This window comes from Microtus ochrogaster, chromosome 8, assembly GCF_000317375.1.
Source record: "Microtus ochrogaster isolate Prairie Vole_2 chromosome 8, MicOch1.0, whole genome shotgun sequence".
Lineage (NCBI taxonomy): Eukaryota > Metazoa > Chordata > Mammalia > Rodentia > Cricetidae > Microtus > Microtus ochrogaster.
In genome coordinates this window covers 58033482-58060489 of record NC_022015.1, presented here as the reverse complement: position 1 = coordinate 58060489, position 27008 = coordinate 58033482, and the positions used below count along the sequence as shown (strand labels likewise).

Below are 27008 nucleotides of genomic sequence, written 5' to 3'. Positions count from 1 at the left end.
GTGGTGGTGGTGGTGGTGGTGGTGGTGGTGGTGGTGGTGGTGGTGGTGGTGGTGGTGGGTGTTTGCTTTCAATAAAGCCTGGCTGAGTGCTGAGACCTTGCTTGTCCTGCCTTTTTACCGCTGAAACCAGCAGAGATGACTCCTCCTGCAGCCCTCGTCAGCCTCACCACGAGGACATCAACACTTATTCTGGAAATCCAATGGGCTAGTGGCTACAAAATGCCGTCCTAGGACACAACAATGCCATATCTACCACCTCCTCGGTATTCATTTGCCTCGAACTCTTTTTGGCATCAGACTTTGAACCATTTCAGTCCTTAAAAATAAACCACTTGTCTCTAGGTTTCCACAATGCTCCTGGTTTCCTCCCATCTCCCACTGTCCCCTCTCCCTCTCTTTTTCTTCCTCCTACCTACCTCTAATAGAATTAATTCTCTGAGACCTTGCCCTCAGTTTCCTCTTCTCTACAAACTCTTCCTGAATAATGTCACCTATTCCTGACAGGTGGGGACTCACCGTGAAGCCATCAAGACCTCATAAACATCCTCTTGACATGTTTGAATAAATCATAGGCAGTATTATTTCCTCCACTTGCAGATGAGAAAACAGTACTTGGAGAACTCAGACAGCTTGCCCAGGGTTATGGTTATAACTGTCACAGTGTTACTGATTCAGACACAGACTCCTGACTTGTCACCCATGGGTCTTATGGCCACTGTTAAGTGGCTGACCTTGACTTTTGGTCTATTTTCTCAATCATATCTACATTTGAAATTAAAAAAATCTAATGTTTTAAATTTTTATTTACTTTTTGGTTCTTTGAGACAGGGTTTCCCTGTATAGCTCTGGCTGCCCTAAAACTTCCTCTGTAGACCAGGCTGGCCTCAAACTCAGAGATCCACCTGCCTCTGCCTCCTGAATGCTGGGATTAGAGGCAAGCACCACCACTGCCTGGTTTAATTAATTTCTATTATCATTGTGTGTGTGTTTGCACGTACACATGTGAATAATTGCATATGAGCACAGGCATCTATGAAGGGCAGAGGCACTGGATGCCCTAGAACTAAATTTCTAGCAGTCTTGAGCTACTAACTTCTTGGGTCCTCTGGAAGGGCAGTTCTCTTAACTACTGAGTTTTCACTCCAGTCACCTAGAATTCTTTTTTTATTTTTCATTATTTATTTATTTCTTTGCTTGATTTTTTGAGACACGGTTTCTCTGTAGCTTTGGAGCCTGTCCTGAAACTAGCCCGAATCTAAATGGTGGCCCTTTGGTAGTCAAACTCAGAGGTGTGCCCATTGTATGTCTTGATATAGGATGTTTAGCGACTTGCTGATCTAGCTTGTGGTCCCTGCTCCCATCCAAGCTTCCCATCATACTACTAATTATCTCTTTAAAATGCAAATATATTCATGATATGATAAACTGGTATACTAGATCCTCCACACAAGGCTCTTATGGCCAAAGAATCCGGACTCTGCTTAAGCTGTGAGATACTTCCGCTGTTCTGAGCTCTTAGCTTTTGTCTTTTTCCTCATTTAAGATCCACTCGTACTTCCCGACCCTCTAGGAATCCTTGTCTTTTTTTTCCAGGTCCAGTTGATCCTTTCCTTACTGGGGCCACCCATGACCCCCAGTCAATTTTCCATGAGAGTCCTACCACAGATCCAATTTTTATTTGGGTATCTTCTAACCCTCACCCACCAGAGACTTCTGTTAGAACAGGAGCAGATACTTATTTAACCTTGAGTCTTGGGTGTCTAGTCTGTGCCTGGCACTGTCTGGCCACCTACTGGTCATACTATGCTGAACAGAGAGATGCTTCAGCTTTCCAAATCCTGAAGCAGGAATTGCGTGTCCCATGAGTGTACCCCTTGTCTTCAAGATGAAACTTATAAACCAATAGAACATCCCATCTCCGGTCCTTCGTGGTCTGTCTTCCCGGAGCATGTTTACTTGAGGCAGTCCAAGCAGCAGTGATGCAAGTCAGAGTCAGACCATGCCTCACCTGATGGTGATGATTTGCCCAACGCTCAAGTCCAAGCCATTCAGCTGTGCAATGAACACAGCCGCCACGGCTTCATAGAGCGCAGTGCCATCCATGTTGATGGTGGCACCAACAGGCAACACGAATCTTGTGATCCTCTTGTCCACCTGGTTCTTCTCCTCTGCACAGCGGAAAGTAACCGGTAGGGTTGCTGAACTGTGGGATCAAAGGAAAAGAATTTAGGTCTAAAAATGCCAGGCCTCAGTCTCCACCCAAAAAGAATCCCTGTGTTCTAAAAAGTGAATCAAGAGCCCCAAAGCACGCTGGTAATTAAAAAAAATATTCTTATTTTTATGTGTATGGGTGTTTTGCCTAAAAGCATGTCTTTGTGTCTGGTGCCCTTGTAGGCCGGAAGAGCCTCTTGTAACCCTTGGAATTAGAGCTACAGATATTTGTGAGCCACTCTGTGGATATTGGGACTTGAACCCAGGTTTTCTCCAGCCTTTATGCTGGTACTTTTGGCCAGTCCAGGAATAGGAAGGTGCTGTGCCTACCACTACCACTAGTTATACTAGAATATTTCCTGGGTATCAGGCCACCGCAAGAGTGTAGGAAGTATTCAAAAGGCTGGAGAAATACATTCAAGGAGATGGACAGAGAATACAGGTGCCATCTCTCAACGGGGTCTATCCAAACCAGAAGCTGGAGTCATCTTCACCAAGTGACAAAAGCTGACGAAACATTGTCTGGAGGCTCCTCCAAGACACTCTTCTAGTTACCTGGAAGATATCATGAGAGCTGTCAGGAGAGCCTGTGCCATGCCCAGCGCAAATCGGAAAGGGTTCTTCCGCACGATTATGAAATAGATCAGGGGCAGTACTACAACACAGTGGATTGCAAGCCTGCAGACAAGAGGGAGAAATTCTTAGTGCCACTTCCTCAGACTTGAGCCAGGTTTTCAATCAGATTTTAAAATGATGACATCTTTAAAACTTTCATTAAGACCCAATGAGATGGGGATGCTGACCGCAAAACCATGGCCCCATCCCACAGCTGGGGATGTCAAGGCTTGATTAGCAAATGAGACCCTTTGTCACAGTTGTCAGTGAATCATATAGCTGAACAGATTTCCCAGCTCACTGAGGGTCAAATCATCTCCATCTCTGTAATCAACAATTCCTGCTCAGTGTGCAATGATGTTCCTCTCTGCTGCCTTCCACAGAATTCAATCTTCCTTCTTTCTCTGTTTCTCTGTTTCTCCCCTATGGAATTTTTAAGCCCCCTTTAAATCTCAGGTTTGTCCCTCCTTTCCACACCTTCCCTGGCTGAGCTGATCCTCCCTTCAAGGTCACATTTGTCCCCAACCTTGCTACCTCATTATAGCTCATCACAGCCCACCCCATCCTGTGTTCTGGACTAGGCTCGGGAATGGTGTCTACTATCTAAGAGGGAAGTCAGAGTTGCAATAAAGAGAAACTTAGACTTTAGGTCTGGCCCTCATTTATTTGCTGTTCCTGCCTTCCCAAAGTGCCTCACATAAGAATCTACAGGTTAATCTAAACGGGGCTGACTAAACAAGACCTGCCAGCAGACGGTGCAAACATGCAAGTGGCAAGCTGGCAGTTCAGTTAGACAAGATCGAATCATAAGCAGTGATTTCTACAAACAGGAACCCTGAGGGTTTGAGGAGAGAGTCCTCTTAGTCTGGAGAATCATGAGATCTTAGCTATAATGTTTAGTTGTCTGTTAGAAACATAAATAGAGCAAGAGACAAGAACTCAACAGAACCCCGTTATGAAAGGACTTATTATCCCAGACCTCAGCCACATCCCTGCGCATCCCACCCCGTGGTATTGTCTCTCTCAGCAGCTCCACTGCAGGGCTGTAGAAGGTAGAAGCCCCACCTCTCTGATCTCTATGGTCTAGCCGTTCAACTCTGACCTTCCCATGGTAGGACCAGGCTGCTGCTGTCCGGTTGAAAAGCTGTGTTTCCAGCACACTGGGTTACCAACTAATACTGTGTTGTGGGAACTTGTCAGTGTAGCCAGGGTCTGAGAGGGAAGCTGATGGCTCGGGCTGGGGGTTTTAGCCCACGGAAAGCAAAGCAATGTCAGTTGCTCATTCTCTTGCTCCACATGTCTCAGTAGGTAGGACCGTTCTGTCCTTGGCAGGGTGTTTAGTGGCACCATTCATAACCTATGATATCTCTTCTGAAGGAGCCGACAGCTGCGTTGTGAGAAATATGCAAGGGGCTCAACCCTGTCACCTTCCTAATTGTTTGATGGCTTCTGAAAGGTCTCAAACACTTACTAAATAGCCTGATAACCCTGGTGACACAAATCACAGCAGTAGCTACCGGCCCAGCAAGAACATCAGAACCAAAACCAGTCCTACATGCTCGAGATGGAATTTATTCAGGTCTTTCTAATTTCTTTCAGCCTTGGGGTATGTGGGTGGCATTCTTTCCTGCTTGATTAGTTTACATTCTAAAGGAAGGAGAGGGCAGGAGCCAGCCCCAAGAGCCTACAAATGAGTTTTTCTCTTGTTTTAAACCCAACCAACAGAGACAATGGCAAAGTCTGGTCCAGGCTGTTCTGCCAGGAGCTGGCAATTAGCACAGCATGATCCACCTACGATACAGCTGTTAAAGGGCAACCTTGATGCTCTCTTAGCTCCAAACCCCATCTTTCTCCCCCGCACATGGGAGAAAAGCCATCTAACCAGCTACACCCTGGCCTTTCTTCAGCAGCCCCATTGCATCTGCAGGGAATCCTGTTTCTTCTCTTCAGTCGGACATACCCACTCAGGACAGTGGCCATGTAAAGGCCCAACTTGCGGAATATTTCCCAGTCTTCAACTTCAATGATCTTCCCAGCAATTAGGAACAAAATGCCAATGGGCATGTAACTAGAAAGCAAGCACAAGAAAGACACAACTGAGTCTTCGGAGCGTTTCTCGGACAGGTTGCTGGGGAGGGAAGAAGACAGCGCGGGACTGCTCAGTGCGCATGCTCACGCCACTGGGAGGCCCGCAATGAGGAAGCCAAGCATTCAGCTTCAAGCCCAGCATGCACTGCTGTCCCCAGTGTCTGCGTGCTCCACCCCCAATGAAGGGCAGCCGGTCAGAAAGTGTACTACAAAAGCACACACACCCTAGTGACGATCATATCTGCTCATTGCATATGAGCGAAATCTCCCCAGCTATGATCGTCTTGCTTCTCAGGTGTCATCAGTAGAGGCAATAGCAGCAGTAGTATTGGGGCCACCATGGCTCCATGTGGAGCTCTATCTAGCTAGGTCTTATGCCTGGGAAGCTTTTTGCTGGCATTATTCCCCTAGCCCTGGGGTAGGTTTTACTGTCTTTATCTAACAGGCAAGGAAGCTGAGGTTTCAGTGGGATTAAGTGACTTCCTTGGCTATTATGAACGGCTATATTGCTTTCACTTTCTATTATTTGGATTATAAAATGCTGAACCAATTCCACACAAGCTAGGGCAGGGAACAGTGGTCCAGGAAAGCTGAACTTTGGGGCATCTCAGAGACAGGACAGACAGGTGGTATCACTGGATGCTGGAAGACAGTTTTCTTGTACAGATGGGCTGATACCCAAGCTAGCACACTTGTGATATTTTGAATTTCTTTTCTGCACAGGGCCTAAAAAGAAAAGCATCTTGTTTTCATACACCCCAGGAACTTTCTCAGATCCCTTCGGACAGGAATACTGGGTAGCTCCAGGCCTCTGAGGGAAGAGACAATGGCTGACAGACTTCAGAGCCTGTCAATTCCCGAGGAAGGTGTGAAATTAGCTAAGACGCCAGTCTTGATCTTAAATGTCTGCCTTCTCTAGCAAGGGCTGGCTGAGGAAGGGAAGCCTCTTCCTCCCAGCTCTGAGAAGGTGTTATCAGGGGAAGCAAACCCGTGTCAGTCAGCGCTGCTCACCACATGATGATCTGGACGATTTTCATGGTCGCGTCATTCAACGCGTTGAAGAAATCCACGAGGATCTGCCCCTTTTCTCCCATCTTTCCAATGACGAGTCCGAAGACGAGGCAAAAGATTATCAAGCCAAGGACATTGATGCCATCTGAGTACTGGCCCACGATTTTGTATTCCTTTGTCTGGTTCTGTGGATCAAAACAATGAGAATCCACTGAAGCATTCTGGGAACCAGAGGTATAATGACAACGAGGGAAGCCTACACATGAAGCGCTCCGTCCCTGCCACTGAAGTTTATGGGGTTGTTGTTTCTTTCTTTTTTATGGTTTTTTTTTTTTTTTTTTTTGTTTTTCGAGACAGGGTTTCTCTGTGGTTTTGGAGCCTGTCCTAGAACTAGCTCTGTAGACCAGGCTGGTCTCGAACTCACAGAGATCCGCCTGCCTCTGCCTCCCAAGTGCTGGGATTAAAGGCGTACGCCACCATCGCCCGGCTTCTTTCTTTTTTAACAAGCCCATCTGTGGACATGTCTTTTGAAAAATTCCAGTGCTGAATATTGTGAATTTGTATGAATTTTAGGATCAGGGCATTTTCCAGGGTTAACCACTAACTACATTTGGAGACTTCTTTTTAAAAGGTAGAAATTAACAATGCAAGAACTACATGGTGTTTACCAGCATGAACATTTGGAGGACGTTATACCATCTGCTCCTTCCTGAGAACGAAGCTGAGGGACATTCATCACTTCCTTCAGTCTGAGGTGACGGGTGGGATTTTAAAGACATAAAAACTAGCCAGACGTCTGATGCTATGAATCACTTCTTTATTCTGAGCAAAAGATAGCATGCGGTTTACTAACAGAACATAATCTGTGTGGGGCAGAGCAGGACTATAAAGAATTGTGCTGATGAGCCACCGGGGTACCTGTCATTTCTTATTCACGACAGAACAAATGTTTATGGTGCCGCTAGAGTGTTCCAATGGCACAGGCTACAGCACAAGGTCTTAAAATGTCGCTGGAGACACAGGATGAGCTGTGAGAAACCTGAGCCAATACTGAGATGGTGTTAGTATCTTAACTGCACAGCCATAGGATGAGTTACAAGAGCCACACAGAAACTAGGACATGAATGCTGTCTGTGAGGTTAAGGAAAGCTAAGTGAGGCATGGGTACCTGTCTTAGGGTTTCTATTACCGTGAAGAAACATCATGACCACCACAGATCTTATTAAAGAAAGCATTTCACTGAGGTGGCAGCTCACAGGTTCAGAGGTTTCATCCATTTTCGTCATGGTGGGACGTGGAGGTGTGCAGGCAGACATGGTGCTGGAGCTGAGTCCTACATCTTGATTGACAAGCACATGAACTGAGTCACTGGGTGTGGCTTGAGCATCTATGAGACTTCAAAGCCAGCCTCCACAGTGACCCACTTCCTGCAACAAGGCCACACCCACTGAAACAAAGCCACACCTCCTAATAGTGCCATTCTTTTTGTGGGCCATTTTCTTCCAAGCCACCACAGTACCCAAGAGAGACAGAGCATATTTAAGAAAGATGAATGCCATGGGCCAAAGGTGTGATGCACTGGGCTTCTGTAGCCTGCTCCAATAATGCTCCCAAAGCACCCTGGTTTCTCTGATGATGACATTCATCACTCACTGCTTGGGGATATGACAAATCTGTCACATGTCATATGATATCTGTTCTTCCACTATCCTCTTAATGTGCACCAGCAACTCCAATATGGAGGGTGCTCAGAAAACTGTGAAATCTTATCAAGTCAGGAATAAGGAGCAAGCAAAGGGTGGATCTACACAGAAGACAGCCCCACCCTCACCGTGGGGCAAGTAGAAGCTGGGCCACAGAGGGCCCATGGCCATAGTTGGGAGAAATGAAGGCTTTTTGCAGTAGAAAGCAGGAAGCCAACAATGGCTTACTGAATTTAAATTATATTTATTCACTTAGTTGTTTCTTTTGTGTGTGTGTATATGTGTGTGTGTACGCACACACATGTGAATGTGTGTGTGTTTATGTTATGTATGTAGGGATTCTTATGGAGTCTAGAAGAGGGTATCAGATCCCCTGGAGCTGGAGTACAGAGATACCCAATGTAGGTTCTGGGAACTGAACCCAGGTCCTCTGGAAGAGCAGCAAGTGCTTTTAACCATTGAGCCATCTCTCCAGGCCCCTACTTATTTATTTAGACAGGGACTCACTCAGTAGCCCAGGGTGATCCTTAACCTCTTGAGTTCTAGGCTTATAAGCATGCACTACCATATCCAGCTTCAATTTAACTACTAAGTTGCCTGAATAGTCTTCCCCTTAAGTCTCCCTCCTCCCCTCCCCACTTCTTTCTCCCACTTTAAACTCAGAACAAATACTTTCTTCGGGCTACTATGAAGTCTACTATACTTCAGAAGTCTACTATGGGTCTACAAAGTGTCTCTTCAGGCCCACAAATTTGATTCCCCAATCCTGAAACCTCAATAGCTCTCAAAGCCTAGTGATTGTCTTGATGACTTTATGGTCTACTCTGATGACAAAATCTATTCTGAATGGAGATGACGCCACTGTGCTTCTTACATGGCAGAACAGGCATGAGTTGGTTGCATTCTGGAGTGGGGCTGGGTCCCACGTAGAGAACCTGGCACACATGCCATGAGGTCCTTCTGAAGTCCAAGATCATATGGACTCAGATTCACATACAAGGGAGAGACTGAGACAAGGAACCGGGGGCCTGGGTTCTATGTATATAGCCTTGCAAACCTAAAACAGACCCCAAAGTACCCAGCTGTAGGGAGTGGCCACGGTAAGATGACAAGGTTCATCATCATCTCTATGAATAGTTGATGCGTTTTATTCCTGGTAGTCATCTTCTATAAAGTCCCCACGGTCACCATGTTAGTACTCCACGGAGAAATACAGGAGCCTTGTTACATCGTTTATATAAAGCAGTCAGTGCATGACTGTTTAATGTGCATTTCTGTTTAGAGATGTCTAGTTTTCTATATGTTGATTCATTAGCATGGAATTCACAGCTAACAGGACTGTACTCGTGCCTGAAGCTTCTATATTCTCTCTGCAGAGGGCATCACCATGCTCTTGTCCTTAGAAACATTATGGAGCATTTTATTGCTTTGCTTCTGTCAATTTTATATAGTAAAATCAACAACTAATCAATACATATATGAAAACTGTGTAATATCTTTCACCATCAGGGAAATACAAATTAAAAGTACACCGAGAGTCCATCCTACCCCAGTCATAATGGCTGCTGTTAAGGAAACAAGTGCTGGCAAGGACGCAGAGGCGTCACAGACATAACCAACAACACCCACTCCTGGACACACTCAGAGTCCCCACAGCACAGAAATACTGCACACTGGTGTTTATTGCAGCACTAGCCACCGCAGCAAAGATACGGCCGAGGCGCTCACTGACAGGTGAACGGAGAGAGGAAATCCATCACCATGTGGTACATACACATCGTGGAGTTTCATTCATCCATAAAGATGAATGGAATCACATCGTTTGCAGGAATAAGAAGTATCGAGGAAACTGAAACTCTAATATTGCATGCTTTCTCTTCTATATGGACTCCACATTGAAAAGTCTCTAGGGCTGGGACACAGCTTAATGGTCAAGTCGCACACACATGCAAATACACATGAGAGTAGGTGGGGTTCTTACGGACGACAGAAGAGAAGTTAATGGCGGTGACTGAGCAAAGTGCAGAAGTATGTGAATACCCAAAATTATAGCTGTTACTATGCAAGGCGGGGGCATGCACCCTGGGGAAACAGCACAAGGTCAGAATGTTTGGTACGCAGGAGACCCAAGGTTCAATCCCCAGTATGCCTAACCACCCACACACATAAATAAAGAGTCAGCGAAAGAGATCCTCAGTGTAATACAGGACAAAGTAAAATAAATAAACAGACAACAAAATCACCAGGAAAATGCATGCTAGGTAAATAAAAGTGGGATAAAACATATACCAACGTGGATGTTTGTGTATTAAATGAAAACCAAAATGACAAGATATAGGAGCCTCATCCAACCTCAGTTCGAACTCAGGTACTGTGGGTAACGCAGTTTTGTGCCACTCTTGGGGACTGCAAAATGTTCCAGGGCTACAGATACATTAGGAGAAGAGAAAAAACTCAGAAACGTGGATTCTGTGCGTAATAAAACGGAAAGTCTTAAAAAAAAAAAAAAAAAAACCTCAACGCCTTTTCTCTCCTGCCACTCAAGACTGGCACATGCATGCCGGGGAAGGGTTGGGCGGCAGATGGTACCTTAGATATTGTTGTCATGGCGGTGGTGACAGACACCTCTGTCGCGTTCCCCCCAGGATCACTGACAGGCTTCACTTCTTCACGCGTGGTTTTGTACTGCACGTTGGAGAAAAGCAAGTGCACACAAAGTAAAACAACTTTTTTTTTTTAGCATTCAATTGGGGCTACACCACAGGAATGTTATTTTGGCCAAATATCTGTCACCTAAGGGTTCTACTGATGGTACATCTACTGCTTCTAGGTTTTGATGATCCTTCCCAGGAGGTACTGGACTAAAAATGGGATCTGAAAACCCAAATCCCAATAATACCAGAATGTTCTCCCCCTTTTATGATAGGGGAACGCAAAAGGAAGCAGGTTTTATCTGTAGGGACTTTCACAGACAGGGAGAGTCCTGTCAATCATTTTTGTTTTTATAAACTGATCATCTTTAATCTGGAAAAATAACCTTAGCACTTTGATAAAAATAGTCGTGGTGACCAATAAGTTCCGAGAAAGGTGTAAATGGGTGGTTGTGTCCAAATCAACAGTTCCTCCAGGGCTGTGCTGTCAGTGAGATTCCTGTTGAATTTCTCCCTTCAGCCAGCCCTGTTTTGGTTCTGTGAGGATTCCACCATGGTGGACTGTGAAAAAGCTACTATATTATGATGCTAAGAAGAATTGTCCCCCAGGCAGAATCTCTGCCAACTCCGAACCCTCCAAAGAACCACAGGAGCTGAGCTGCAAAGGCACCCCTTAAACAGAGGTGGTTCTGTTCCTGATGGGGACTGCAGGATAGCAATGCAATCGCTGCTTTTGTTGGTATATATAGAGGTCTCTGTTCATGTAATTTATGTAAATGAATACAGCAGTTTGTGATCGACTCAGCTGTCTTACGGAATCCAGATAAACAGAAAGGGATTTTCAGTGGGGTGAAGACAGTGGTAAACATTCATGAGAAAGAAAAAAAAAATCTAAAACACCATGACTTTGCTGCAGAACTCCACCAACAGACACCTAATGATGTTAAGAAAAAGTCCCAGTTCTGGGTGGACTGGCCACCATGGTGTGGGGTAAACACCGATGGTCACCATGCCAAGGATGGAAAGGAAGAGATGGACAGCTCTTCAGTCCACTGCACTGCATCTGCAGGAAGACCAAGTTCTTTACAAATATAACATGGCTTTCCAAAATACAGACAAATAAAATAGACCATGTCAGCAAACACTTGCTTTTTTCTATGTGAGGGGAAGAGCATACATGAGAAGAGAGCTGTCAATCATGACAAGTATTTGACATGGTCCTAAAGACAGGAGTCAACTGAAATCCCATCATCCACAGGTGAACTTTCTGCTCCCAAATTTTGATGGGCTAATTTCATTTCTTGTGTCGTTGGAGAAAATGAAGTCTCAGTGGGTCATGGGGACAGAGGGGTAACTCAAAAACAAACCCATGGATGTTACCTGCTGAAAACAGGCTTGAACCAGGTTCTCAGGGAACATGTTCCTGTTGGAGACACGGAGAACATGATTACATTGGGGAAACAGATATTTTTGGTCGTTGAACTGTATGTCAACAGAATTGAGAACAGCATAGGCTGGATATTCCAGTTTCTCTCCTGGGCTCTGCTTTGCAGGGTGCCCCCTTGCTGAATTTCTCCTAGCCAACCACCACTTAACAGATTCTTTAAGTGACACCCTTGCTGTTCTTGGGGAAATGCTGTACAGGCAGATGGATACAGAGCTAAGGCAGCTGTTTGATTTTCAGTATCTTTCTATTTTTATTTGCCAGTTGCAAATTCTGTCATAGTTACTGAATTAAATACATAAACCAATGAAATATGGGTGTGAAAAAACTTGTATGGATCCTATAAACAGCTATGTTTCATGCCTTGAAGACTCAGGAAATCCAAGTGACTATTTTCTCAGATGAGTTACGCATGGTAGGACAGTTGAAACATAAAGAGAAAACTAAAGACTTAAGTACTTGGCTTTCTTGGCAATTTCTCATGACTTGGTTGTTCCACTCTATGAACAGAACCTAGTGATTCTCACAATGGATTTATAAGTTAGCAAATTCAGCAGAAATCATATGAAATTACAGTAAATGGTCACAAGTAGAGACAATCATGGGCCTACATCGTCAAACTGCTCAACATGGACATATTCTGTAACGTCTACATTTGTTCTGCTTGAGTTGGTACTTTCAATTCATTAGTTTGTTTGTGGCACTGACCATTTTAGAAAAGAGAGTTTCTTTGTGCAATTAAAACCACAAAGTTCTCCAAGTAACCCCCAGAACTGACCACCCAGTTCTTCCCAGCATCTTTATGCAACAAGGATATTTCCTGCATATCTGTCCATGCTAAGTCCTCAGACAGAGGCCTGTTCTATCCATTGCTTTTTGAACCATGCTTGGCAAGTAGACATTTACAGAAAAACAAAGATGCATATTAATTTAAAATTATTAAAAATGTTAAAACATTGAATTGGGGATGGTTTAGTGGGTAAAGTACTTGCTGCATGAGCCTAAGGATCTGAGTTCAAATCCCCAGAACTCATGTAAAGCTTGGCACGGTTATAATCTCAGTGCTTATACGATAAAAATGGAGGCAGGTACAGGGGAATCTGCAGAAGTTCAAGGGCTAGCTGTCCTAGCATGTACAAAAGCCAACAAAAAGACCCTCACTCAAATAAGGCAGAAGGAGAGGGTCAACCATTGATGTCTTCTGACCTCCACATATGTGCACCATTTAATATACACCTAAAAATGTTAAGACATCTGAGCATTCAATCACTCATAGGGCCTTGTGCAACTATACAGATGAGCCACCGAGGAAATCACCCGCTGGCAAGACTCACCTGATCAGGTCCAGCATGGCATCCACTGTGCTGACCTCAGCGCTTTCACCTGTCCTGTTGATCTCACTCACTTTTTGAGTGACACCAGGCTTGATGCTCACAACCAGCACGATACCTATAGCCAACGACAGTATTCAAACAGAATTAAAACCTCCCAGGGCAGCTGGTATCCTGGGGCAGCCCTTAGAGAACCAGGTGACATGGTGGTGGTCAAGGCAATACTGTGACACGGAGGCCCCCAAGTTCCCAAGGAAATGCTAAGCCCTAATTACCACTCCCCCGCCCCAGAAGCCAGTGAGTGCATGTAGAAAAGAAGTCTTCTTGAGCTGCTTTTGGAGACACTAGGTCCAGTCTTCCTTCTGTTCTTCAATCTATGATATCAGCCACAGAAGGCTTTGAAGCAAAGGCACACTGTTTGTTTGATGTCTTTCTGTTATTTCTACCTGCAGATACACAGCAACCTTTCTGGAACTGTCTTCTAGTAATGTTCTATTACTTCTAGTAATGATAATTAACTCCAGGTTAATTATCTGTCTTAAAATTATATAGACTCTTGGCCTTACTTCTTTCTCCCCAGTGATACTGACAGAGCACAGAAATGTTACTTCCTCTCTGTTTTTATCAGCGACTTTGATACCAAGAACCACAGTCAAAATTCTGTCTGCAGTACACTTTGTTTACAGAAAAGGTGTTAATGCAGACTCGAAGGCAGCAACAGCCCGGGTAATTTTGTACGATATTGATTTCTGGCTAAAATGTGCACTTTAAGAAGCCCAGTTACTTTGAACACAAAGTTACAAATACGTAGGTGGTGTAAGAGGGTCTTCTTTCTACGTGCTGTTTTCATTGGTCAAATAAAGAAACTGCCTAGGCCTTTTGATAGGGCGGAACTTAGATAGGCAGAGTAGACAGAACAGAATGCTGGGAGGAAGAAGGCAGTGTGGTAGATGCCATGGCTCTTCTCTCCAAGACGGATGCTGGTTAGACTCATAAGGGTAAGCCACAGTCAAATGGCAATACAGATTATTAGAAATGAGTTAGATCAATATGTGAGAGTTAGCCAATAAGGGGCTGGAGATAATGGGCCTGGCAGTAATTTAATTAATACAGTTTGGTGTGGTTATTTCGGGTATAAACTAGCTGGGTGGTGGGGACGCAGCCCGCTGCTCCTTTTACTACACATGGGAGGAAGAGGGAGTCAGAAAGAAGCATCACCGAGAATCACAGCAATGAGGGTGGTGCAGAAGTAATACACGACAGCACGCAGACCAATCTTTCCAGACACATTAGAATCCAGGGCAGCGACACCTAGAGGGAGAAGGAGAAAGGTCACGCTACAGATAAAAGGTGGATTTCCAACACTAGGGCCTCAGCAGAGCAGTGGTGTGCGCCTCACAGTTTATAAGACATAGCAAACATTTTAAGATTGCGAATGAAGAATTCAGGAGTGGAAGCCGGGGGGGGGGGTGGCACAGACTCCCTACACTGCCCACTTCCATGGCCATGGCCTCTGGTTTTCTTGGGGTTGGTCATAAAATAGAAGAAGACCCCTTCTGTAGGTGACATACGGACACTGTCAGAACACATATGTAATATCACTCAACAGCAGAGATAAGCTCCCACTGAAATTCAGTATTGAGGAACCATTTATCTTGAACCAAGTTAATGATCTTATTGTGACACCAGGCAAATTACAGTTCCACTGTTCTGTCTTTTCTGTCAGAAGGCTCAAGTTAAGAAGATAATATCGGTCTATAATTATTAAAGCAATAGATATTAATCACCCCATCCCACAAACACACTTCATCTCACTAACCATAGTTATCATTCTACTAAATGTTCTTCTCAGTTTTGTAAACATAGATAATTTTATAGTTAACATAAAAGTATTAGTCTTGGGGGCTGGAGAGATGGCTTAGAGGTTAAGAGCACTGACTGCTCTTCCAGAGGTCCTGAGTTCAATTCCCAGCAACCACATGGTGGCTCACAACCATCTGTAATGAGATCTGGTGCCCTCTTCTGGCATGCGGGCATACATGGAGGCCGAACAACTGTGTACATAATAAATAAATAAATCGTTTTTAGAAAAAGTATTAGTCTTCACTGTCACAAACATACCCTAAAGGTAATTTTAATTCATACACAATCGTCTTGACACATGGCTGGGTTATAATGTGCTTTTTGGTCCCTTATTGTTGGATCTTCGGATTGTCTCTGAACCTAATACAATCATAAACCATGGTAATTTCATTATCTACCCTAGCATATGTCCCAGCTCTTTTCATGACTTCCAAAATTATTTCTAGGTGAACAAATGTACTATACATGTTTGTTACTATGAGGTACCTCAAAAATATAAAGCTAGAAGGACATGAATAATTTCCATGGTGCTGGGAAGTCAAGAGACATAATGGCCACATTGTTAGGTCTACTTTCAACTAGTCTTAGCCACCAATAAATGACTGAATGTTGCCTAGGCCTGAGAGGTTTGTCTGAAGGGATGGCTGGGTTACAGGCAGGAGGCATCTGTCTCTGCTAGACGCATTTTCCCCAGGGATGCTTGTACAAGTCGAGTCGACTGATGTTCTCTGAGTTTCTGGGAGAGAGACGGGACAGCTTGAGAAACTTTGCAGCAGGCTGTCGTTTAGAGATTTCAAATTCTACACGGCCTGATTTCTAAGCTGAGAATCCTATTTTAAGCCAAAGTGTCACCATAGAGAATGATTTTTCATTTTGACATGAGATGCCCCACCACTGTGTGCAAAGCCTGGAGTTCAGGGCAGCAGGGGGAAGGGAAGAGGTTATCATTAGACAATGCCAAAGGGAAGCCATTGGAGCTGAAGGGCTAGCAGCATGCTCAGGTGGCTGCCAGGGGCATTCCTCACACCATAAAATCCTGTCCATCTTCTGAAGTGACTGGAGGACTGCGATCCTCATAGCTCCTAGTGCACGTCTGAAGGACAGGAGAACTCTAGGAGGATGTCATTGCTGTTGGAGCAGTGTCACTTCTCATCCTAAACACTGTTCTTTGACCCGTGGACTGCCTGTCTGGAAGGTAGTATTTGGAGAGACGGTCTCTGGCCTTCAGTACTCACCCAAGATATTGTTAAGCATCCATTTACCAACTTCCAGGACAAGTCTGAAATCTAGCCTTTTTTTTTTTCTTTCTTTTTTTTGGGGGGGTGGGGAAAATAGAGTTTAGTGTGTTGAGAAGAACTTATTTTCCTGACAATAAGGCATTCAAAAGTAGCAGTTGCAATAGTAGAAACAACCAAAACACTCAAGAGAGCTGAAGATCACAGTTCAAAAATGAATGAGCTTGTCGTTATGGAAGATGTCACATGCACTTTACAAGAGTTTTGCTGTAGCCATGCCTTAAGATTTGTTGTGTTCAAGGGATTGAGTTATCACCAGGAAAATTTCCCCCCAAATTGTGCTGTGTTTAAATATACCTAAAATAAATAACTCTGATTCAGACTCTCCATGTTTGAAGCAGCATCAGCCACTGAGTCGAACTGAGCCAAATTTCCTTCTTAGCCTCCTGGAACCGACACTCCCTGGACCTACTCTCCCTGGACCGACACTCCCTGGACCGACTCTCCCTGGACTGAATCTCCCTGGATGGACACTCCCTGGAACCAACACTCTGCAGGCCATGGTGTTTACAGAGAGCCCCACATGGGGCAAGCTCATCTCTGGTTCCTCCCCCTTTCCCTCTGTTTCTTCTTCCCAGGAAATGAAATACCTCTCACTACCATGAATTCAGTGTCTCAGCCTCAGCTTAAGGACTCAGCTGGCAGCAAAAGGCTTCTAAAAACAGTATTCTTGGTGGAAATACGTTAAATCAACACATCCCAGTAGTTACAGTGCCTGTCTCGGACTCACCCTTAGGAAGAGCTTTGTTCCCATTTTTTCCCCATCTGCCTTGATCATTCATGTTTCCCAGCCAGACAAAAATTGTCCTAAAATCAACAATCATACTCTCTATATTATCTACTCTCTCTCCCATTGTATTCATAAAAATGAGAGGATACCACAGCCCCCAAGCCTGGGCTTTTGGAAAACTTAAAATGTACCATGGTGGGAGGGTGTTAATGACTACTACAGAGAAGGATAATAGGGAAAACAGCTATATCCTCAAAACTATTACAGAGACAAAGACAGAATTCAGTGATTATGAAACGTCTGTCTGGATAATATAAGTACCCCATATCTGTGGAAGATGCTGATGATGGCAACCGACATTGTCTTGAGCCATGACTGCACATTGATCACAGATATCCTTTAATCTTCATTTTAATTCAGTGAGGTAGGCATTATTAGCCCATTTTTAGAGAGGATAAATCTTAGGCTCAGATGGGCTTTGCAGCATGCCACCAAGCTGGGAAAGCAGGCAGTGGAGCTAGGCTCTCAATGCAGGTTTGACCCCAAAGACCACATTCTCATGCACCATGCATGACACATCAGCTTCCTCCATGTGCCAGGGAATTCCAAAGCAGCCCTGCCCAGCAGGCCTTCCTGTGCTGTAGAAACTGTATTTACGTCACCTGCTGAAGTAGCCTCAAGCTACATAGGGCTAGCGAGCATTTGCCAGGTGTCTAAGAGACTGAAGCACCGAATTATAATTTTACTTAATTGAAATGAATCTCTATTCAAATAGCCATAAGTGACCATATGGACAGCACAGCCAGTCTCCATACCTTTCCAGCTTGTTCAGCATGAAGTGGGCACTCAACCGTGTCAAGGGAACACACTCAGACTCAACACCATTAAGGAAACTCCTTGAACCCTCTCCACCTTCTCATCACAGAGGCAGGAGAGAGGACTACCCAGGAAGTTGCATTCTCTTGCATGCGGTCCCCTGCTACTTCTCATCACAGAGGCAGGAGAGAGGACTACCCAGGAAGTTGCATTCTCTTGCATGCGGTCCCCTGCTACTTCTCATCACAGAGGCAGGAGAGAGGACCACACAGGAAGTTGCATTCTCTTGCATGCGGTCCCCTGCTACTTCTCATCACAGAGGCAGGAGAGAGGACCACACAGGAAGTTGCATTCTCTTGCATGCGGTCTTCTGCTACTTCAAGTTCCGAGCCTTACTCTTCACTAGATCAGTGCGGTCAGTAAAGTACTCTGAATGTCTGTACTCCAGGCTTTCCACGTGACAGGAAGAGTCACAGTTTTATAGGTTATCCCCTAGCTACTACAAGTCCACTGTGTCAGCTGAGCAGAGCGAAGCAGGCAGTCTCCTCAGAAAGCTCCTACACACGGTGGCTTGGTGCAGTTCCCGGAGCGGCCAATGAGAATACTTGTCACCAAAAAAAGAAGTCCATGAAGGGACATGTTTAACTTCTCAGTGTCCCTCAAGTTATTTGCTTGTTTCCTTGTGTTTCAATTTAGGGTTTCTCTGTGTTGCCCTGGTTGTCCTGGAACTTGCTCTGTAGCCCAGGCTGGCTTTGAACTCACAGAGATCTACTTACCTCTACCTCCCGAGTGCTGAGATTAAAGGCAGGTGCCACCACTGCTTGGTGCCTCGACTTTTTTTTTTTTCCATTACTGTGCACCCACTTCCTCAGAGTTGAGACATTTATTTTATAATTCCCACTTCCATGAAGTTTATTTATTGATTATTGTTTAGACAGGCCAGCTAGATCCGTGGCACGTTAGAAAGTTCTCCATACTACTTAATAATGAGATCCTTCATGAAGTCCTGGAGCAGGGTCCTCTCAGAAGCACGAGGTGTCACCAGGCAGACGAGATCAGGACAGACATGATGGAATCAGATGGGAAATGCCTAGAGCAAGATCACCATTCATAACCCGGGACAGTTTTGAGGCGGGGCTGCGGCCTGGAAACAGGGTTAGAGCTCAGGGTTGTCCTTCGACTTTCATGGCACCTGCTGGCTCTTTATTTACCATGGGATGAGGCTCTGAGGAGTGAGCAGGGATGTTGGCGCTGGGCCAGCGGGATAATCATCTGCGCTTTTTATAACAACACTACAAAGGAAACAGGGTGGGCTAAACAATAGCAGACATTAAAAATAAATATCCGAGGGCCAGAGATTCCTCAGAGCGCTCTTTGATGAAGCTCCCGCCCACCTGAGCATGTGTTTTTGTGACAATCTCTGTACCTTCCAGTCAAGGTGTCAAGGTGAACTCTGGCACTGGAGTCAGACATTTGCTAGGGCTCCGGAGGTCTGAGTGGACATAACATCCAAGCTCAGGGTGACACAGGAGTTAAACCACCGCATGGGTGACTCCAGCTTTGTCACCAGCAGAGAAGTCAGTTGCGCAAAGAGAAAAGACACATGGGTTTTATTCCCAAACTCGATTTATTCATGGACACGGTCATCTTTAAAAGCCTGTGCATCTCCTTCAGGTTGGTTGCAAGGAGCAAGCTGAACAACCTCAGCTTGCACAGCCTGTGAAGATTAGAGCTGCTGTCTACACCTATGGCATCAGTGGTCAGTGATGTGTGTCCCTGAGCAACAGAGCACACTTGATAAACATCCTCCTATCCATTTCCCATCCCCCATCCTTGGCTGCACAGCCATTCACCAAAGCTTTTAAAGCGGCAAAAATTTCACTCTCCAGGGCACTGAGGATAAAATAATAAAGCCTTACGCTGGGGATGAGACCCCACGGACATCTCTCCAGCCTGCATGTGTACCTGCTGGACACAGCACATCACCCAGCCCTCTTCTTTGTCGGACCAAGCTCCTCCTCAAAGCCCTTTCTCTCCAATTGTTATTCCCCACTCCTCATCTGGCTTTTAAGTCCTTCCTTTGGGACAGTTGTCTGAGCCCCAGGGAGCCATGTGCTCCGCTTAGAAATAAGAATCAATGAACTGATTAACATTTGCTGCGGCACGAATAGTAAAAACTAAGAGACTGGGGTTCAAGAGGAAAAATCAGAGAAGCAAAGTCACTAGAGTAGCCAAGTCACTAGAGAGCTTTTGCCTCTACGAAACCTTCAGACTGAAAGAGAGCAAGTTCCTGTCTCATCCGGCCTTATATTCCCCTCTAGAGCTCGGCCTCTTTGGCTAACTAGTGTGGCCACTGGGATAAAAGGTGTGTGCCACCACTGCCTGCCTGACCTGTATGGCTGACTAGTGTGGCTGCTTTGCAGTCTGATTTTCAGGCAAGCTTTATTTGTTAAAACACAAATAAAGTATCACTTTAATTTCACTATACTGTAAGAGCCTCATAGTCTCTCTCTCTCTCTCTCTCTCTCTCTCTCTCTCTCTCTCTCTCTCTCTCTCTCTCTCTCTCTCTCTCTCTCACACACACACACACACACACACACACACACACACACACACACCTTAGCATATTCATGTGTGGTTGTCTACCCCAGCCTTCTGGGAAGCAGAATGTTCTGTCCCAGGTGCTACCCTGTGATTTATGTGATCTCGGGAAAGAGGCTTAATCTCGTTCCAACCTCCGGTTTCCTTATCTCTACAGATGGAGACAAGACCCCGCCCACTTGACTACTTCTTAGGGTTGCAACATGGAGTAAACAAACATGTTACCATTTTTAAAACTGTGAAATGTTTTTTTTTTTCATTCTCCAGGGGAAAAACAAGGCGGGGCATAATCTCATTGTGTTAATCTAGGGTACTGGAAATCTCAGCTGTCAGGATGAACACTTCTGGGATGGCAAAGGCAGAGGGAGCCTGCAGAATGTATTCTTCTGGCTGCATGCTTCACCGGAGGCACATGTGTTTCTTAAAGACACTCACACAATTGTAGAGCTCCCTTTAAAAAGGGCCGTATCACAACGCTACACCTCTCTGTGCAGTTAGCAAAATAAACTCGTCCTCAGGTAGATTATAGAAGAGTCACGTCGTAGTCGCTGTCATCTGGTCCAGGTTTTGCCTCAAAGTCGATCAAGAAACAGTGAGTGGGGCTGGGGAGATGGCTCAGTGGCTAAAGGGATTGCTATCCAAGCACTAGGATTGGGGTTTAGATCTTCAGCACCTACAAGAAAAGCTGCGCGGGGGGGGGGGGTAGCAGTTTTCAGCCCAGCATCATGAGAGGGAGACTGGGGGCCCTGGGAGCCTGCTAGTTAGCCAGCCTAGATAAAACGGCAAGTTCCTGGTTCAGTAGCAGACTCTGTTTCCAAAAACAAATGTAAAAGAACGATAGAGGAAGACATTGACCTGTGGGCTCCCCATATGCACAGGTGTGCACACCCCTATGACACCCCCCATTGACTGCAGTGTGTGCATGCATGCACGTGCATGGTTCTTTGGCTGTTTGGGTTTCTCTTGTATCACAGAATGTTGGAGCCATTGGTGTTTGGGGGTCAGTTGTTCAGAAGATTCCGCAAGCTCTTTGCAAGGCTTGTTATCCAATGAATGCATTCAATACAGTATAAAGCATTGGTTCTTAACCTGTGGGTCACAACCCCTTTGGGGATTGATTGAACAAGTTGCCTAAGACCATTGGAAAATATATATCTGCATTATAATTCATAACCATAGCAAAATTAGAGTTATGAAATAGCAATGAAAATAACTTTATGGCTGGGGTCACCACAACATGAGGAACTGTATTAAAGGGTCGCAGCATTAGGAAGGTTGAGAACCACTGCTCTAGGGGACCTGAGTGACTCAACTGTTCTCTCCCAATGTCCACACGAATGTTTTCACAGCAACAGTTAGCACAGGGCTTGGGGAGATGATTTTTGTCTCATAACACAACTGTATTTATCCTCCTGTGCAGATCCCAGTTCTACACAATTGGTAGCTGAGGCTTCTAGGTAGAACTGGTGAATGTTACAGGCTGTGGACAGAGTCTTTTAATATTGGCTGCATTTCTTGAATGACAGCTTTTGCGCCTTCACACATGTTTAACTGAATCCTAATATCAACCATTGCAACTTCTGGTGCCAATTCAGAGACCTTCTGGAAACCTCTGACAGCTGACAAAAAGCACTAAGAGACAGCTTTTACAGTTGAGTGCCGGTGATGTATCTGGGGTTCACTGTGAATGGCAGAATCAGTGTTGAAAGTCAGGCGGCATGGCTCCCAGGTCTGGCTCTCCTGTTTAGTTGTGATAGGTCCTTCTCCACGAGGAGTGTCCTTAAGGTGTCTATTTGTAAAGAATGACCCAGGTGAATGTCATTGTGTAATTCTCTTCCTGAGTGTGCAGGCTTGTCGGAGCCCTAAGTGAGTTGTATGAAGTCTTATGTGCATCCTCCCATCTTATGCCCTCCCATCCCAAGTTTCTAGGACTCTGGTTGGTTGAAGTCTTACTTCTGACCTGAGATGCTATGGCTTCTTCCATTCCCTTCTGTATTGAATTCCCTTTCCCTCTCTCTTTTGATTTCTATCCTTCCCTCAAAATTCCTTCTCATGTTGCCTTATCCCCAGAAAACATTGCAATATTCTCTTTCTCATTAGAATAGGCCTTAAGTTAATAAATTGTGGATATACCACTGAGCCTGGCTCACTGAAGATGGAATGAATTAATGGTATCCTAGGATCTATATTTTTAGAACACTGGAGAGTCACTAAAATCTCTAGAGTATTTCACTCTCCCTTGGGGGTGGGGGAAAGTTTCTTACAGTCAACGGAACCTCCTGGCACCAGTTCTAGCAGAAGGCATGCCCACTCATGGTTGATACTCTGGGACTCAGTGTCTTGGGAAGAGGCTGAATTGGGCTCATTTATCAGCCATTTTTCATTCTGTTTCTGTGCAGACAGCACATTTATGGGAAGGCTACTGCTTCCGCAGCTCCCTTGGGTGAGGAGCATTATAGAACCAAGTTAATATAGTCAATCTGCCAGCTTCAGAGCTATGTCCCTGAGGGTCTCCAGAAGATGCTTAAGTCATCTTCATAAAGATACCCTGGCTCATTTCCAATTCCAAAACAAGGCTGGGAGAAGGAAAGGGGGCACTTAAAATGCAGGATGAGCCCACTGGTTCTGCCTTCTTTGCCTTCTTCAACACAGGGTTCTCAGTCTCTAAACCATCTTGAAATGGTACTTTCATTAAAAAAAAAAAACAGAGTGGAATAATAAACTACTGAAGTTTCAGGAGAGCCTTGCATGCTTTCTTTCTGATGTCCACCTGCAAGCTGTCAGCCACCTGTGTTTACAAACAGGTGACTTCCAGCAGATGCCAAGTTGTGCAATTAAGTGATACGTGCATCTTCAAGTCTTCCTGTCCAGATGCGATCACCCATCTTGGCTCTCAGAGGACCTTAGTTCCGTGGACAGGTGGGTGGCTGGAATTCACCCTCTTAGAAGTGTGTTTGCTTTCCTGTTAGTTTTCATGTAGTTGTGGTTAATAAGCATTTATTAATAAAACTGAATGACCCTGTCTGAGTGAGGTGCATAGCATGGCTCTTTCTGCTGGGTATGGGACTGTTTCCGGCACACAGAAGACCATGAGTAAATGAATATGGATAGCCTTAAAAGAATGTAGACTTTGAATCTGCTTTAGTTTGGTGTGTGATGCTTTTTTTTTTTAAATTTCAATGTTTTTTTTAAATAATAAAGCTTATATATAAGAAAGAATGCCTTCATCAGTCAAGACAGCCTGATGAGTTGTGCAAGACTCAGTGTCAAGGGTGAGATACTTCTGATTCTTCAAACCACTTCTCCTTCTTCTCCACCTGCATTCTACAGCTCCTTCTGAAGACATTGATTAATATATTTTTTTCTATGCAGGGTCTTATGTAGCTCAAATTAGGTTCAAACTCACCATGTTACTATGCAGCCAAGGCTGGCCTTAAATTTCTGATCCTCCTGTCTCCACCTCCCACATGCTAGGATTAGAGGCTTGAGTTACTACACCTGCCTTAAAACCATAAGGTCATATAAGGCCTCAGTTTTTCTTGGTTAAGAAGTAAGAGGAAAAGAGAGGTTTCCTTGTATGGTGTAAGGCAAACCTGAAACATTTTGCAACCCTAATGTAGGAATTAGAGTAACAATCACTTTCTAATCTGTGGTAATACTCTAATCTTCTGAATGCAAAGTCAGAATACCTTGGAGAGCTACGCAGATACACGCCCAATCATTCAACCAGCGCTATCTTGGCACTGTTGTTTTTGATAAATGGAGGGCAGAGTTTGTACTGATATCTAGTGTTTGGTGATGTGTCCTGCTCAGGAAATGGACTCAGTTCTGGCATTTAAACACTTGGCCTTGGAGAGACAAGGAGCGAAAGAAGGTGTTTTCTCAGCTTGGCATAAACTTGGAATGCCCTGAGCCATTCACAAGGGACATTTCCTGACTTGCTCTGCACACGCTTGTATGCTGTAGGCATTTGCAGGAAACAGTTAAACACGAGCTTCTTCCTGAACTGGCGAAGAAATACACACTGAAGCCAACATCGATCTGATTCACCCTGACCTGGACACTCTCCAGGATCTACTGGCTTGGTGGAGATCCAACAACCCAGCAGGTACTAGGGTTAAGTACTTCGATGGGCTTTAAAAGCAAAGACCAATTCTTCAAGACAGCAAAGGAGGTTTTCTCTAGGGTGGATTGTCTCCAATGGCACATGTTACAGAGGACACACTTCCGGGGACAGGAAGTCTGGGTGGTGATGGAGCCTTTCCTCATTAGAATCAGGTGTTGGGCCTGAGGTGAACCATGTTGGAACACTCTGGTGTGGAGGCAGATGCTTCTCTACCATCTTCAAAGCAAAGTGGCTAAGAAGAGGGGAGCCCTGTTGAGGAGCATAGACCCTGAAGAGCCCTTTCTGGGAGTGACTGAATGCTGGTGTCTTAGCTGCTTTTGATTATGCCTCAGTCCTTGGCAACACTCGGTCCTCATCCACTCTGTGGAGAATTGCTGAGCCCCTTGAGATGGAGGAGTGAAGAGGAACCTTGTCAGGACAGAGGCTGGATGACAGCCACAACAGACAGCAGGGGGCACAGCTGTGCCTTAGGGAGCACAGCTTACCTGGGTGCTATGAGCTGCTAGGAAGATGTGCCTTGGAATCCCGGAATGGGATGAGAAGGGTTGATCTTTTCTTGTGCTGGTGGTGGGAGGCTCCAGCCATCAGACTGAAGAAATGTGACCCAGATAAAAGCTCATGAGTCGTGGTGACCTATTCCTGGGTTTTCACAGAGCCACAGTTCTCAGGCAGCTCCATCATTCCCCCCCCCCATGATTTTTCTAGAGGTTTGCTAGAACTTAGCTTAGAAACAGAAACTTTCAAAGGGCATACACACACATCTCCATCACAGCAGGAAGGTACTCTTGCTTCGGGATGTAAATCATGGCGAGAATTCTGGCTTTCTATGACATCCTGTCTATGGAAATGCTGCCACTATACCATGTCCCCCCTCCTGCAGAGGGCTATGGGGGTATACAGCAGGTGACAACTAGTGTTCAGCAAGCCAACCCACTGGGTGAGTGAGCCCTAGTGGGGGGCCCCACCAGGCAAAGCCGTGGCGTTACCCGGTAAGCCACAGCCTCATAGCAATACACAAATTAATGGAGATGGGATAATTTAAGATATGAGTTAGCCAGAAACACACTTAAGCTATTGGGAAAACAGTATTGCAAATAATATGATTCCTGTGTGATGATTTCGGGAGTCTGGGTGTCCAGGAAACGAACAAGTGGGGTCTTACAACATCATCCTACACCATTTTCTATCAAGTCTAAATTCAAATTTCCCAGATAAACATGATTTCCTAATCACATGTCACCAAGGATATTTGATGTTAAAAAAAAAAAAAACAAACAGCTATAGCCAGGCGGTGGTGGCACACACCTTTAATCCCAGCACTCAGGAGGCAGAGGCAGGTGGATCTCTGTGAATTCAAGGCCAGCCTGGTCTACAAGAGCTAGTTCCAGGACAGGCTCCAAAGCTACAGAGAAATCCTGTCTTGAAAAATAAAAACAAATGGAAAAATACAGCTATAAAATACGCAGTTTTATCCCACAGGCGGCTTTGATGACAGATTAGTGTGGTTGCTGTTGTTGTTTTTCCTACAGGCGCTCACTCTATTAGTCTTGGGTCTGAGTCTTAGCAGTTCTTCTGCTTCTACCTATTCCCAGAGAATTTATTAAACCCCGCCCCCAACCTGCAGCTTCCCTGACACTTTCTTCTGTTGTAGCCCTCACTCCCATGCCCCTCCCCCCACCCTACCCCTCTAGGAATGGACTAAGGCTATTGCCCCAGGGAGAGGCTTTTGTAATGGGATCGCCCTATCTCTGGGTGCAGAGGCAAAGATGAGTGTAGGGCCTGGAGAAGGGCTGGTATGCCAGGGTAAAAGTGGCATTGCTTTGGCAGGGAAAGCAGCTGGGGAAGGGAAGGAGGCAGGAGAAAGGAAGACGCAGTTTGAAGAACCCAGAGAAAAACGCATCCACTCTTCCATTTCCTTCTTAAACAAAAGACAATATGAAACGAGGCAAAGAAACACCGTAACAAAAACAACACGTGTTCACCTCAACAATGTGGAGAAAGCAAAATGGATCATATTTTATTTCTATTCTCATTGAAAGGCTGTTAATCTTCCAGTTTGGGGTTAGCTTTTAAAAATGCAAATACTATATACTAAAGTCCAGATGACCACAATGTCTTTTGTGTTGTATAATTTGCTTCTTTCTCTTGTTCTGAGCTATACTGGGAACGTTGTCATGGGCCATTCGGTATGTATGCAAGCCGGCTTTTAGCAGTTGCAACATGCTAACTCATGTGTGTAACACACATTCACCCTGTTTAGCATCATCATGAAAGCACTATCCCGAGGGCCCTATACCTGAGTCTTGGAATGGGTCTCTAGGAATATACTCCTTTAGGATAACACCTGTCAGGAATTACTAGCTGGAAATATCAGAACATGTTCCCTCCTATTGTGCTTCTAAGTTGACATGGTAATAAAAAAGGTATAAATGAGTCCGCTTCCCCACATTCCTGCCGACTCTCCCCGACTAACCCGACAATTAGACACACACATGTGATATTACCCTCCCAGCCTGCTTCCAC

The 27008-nt window shown here is 45.0% G+C and overlaps 1 protein-coding gene across 1 annotated transcript in view; it reads right to left on the bottom strand.

Moving 5' to 3' along the window:
- Positions 1–27008, bottom strand: part of Slc1a1 (solute carrier family 1 member 1) — a 74916-nt gene that overhangs the window by 7174 nt on the left and 40734 nt on the right. The window contains exons 3-10 of the mRNA XM_005352105.3: positions 14273–14365; positions 13058–13172; positions 11660–11702; positions 10218–10313; positions 5926–6110; positions 4787–4894; positions 2767–2889; positions 2009–2203 (exon numbers count right to left, since the gene is read on the bottom strand). Coding sequence (XP_005352162.1) covers positions 2009–2203; positions 2767–2889; positions 4787–4894; positions 5926–6110; positions 10218–10313; positions 11660–11702; positions 13058–13172; positions 14273–14365 — 958 coding nt within the window. The remainder of the gene's footprint in view (positions 1–2008; positions 2204–2766; positions 2890–4786; positions 4895–5925; positions 6111–10217; positions 10314–11659; positions 11703–13057; positions 13173–14272; positions 14366–27008) is intronic.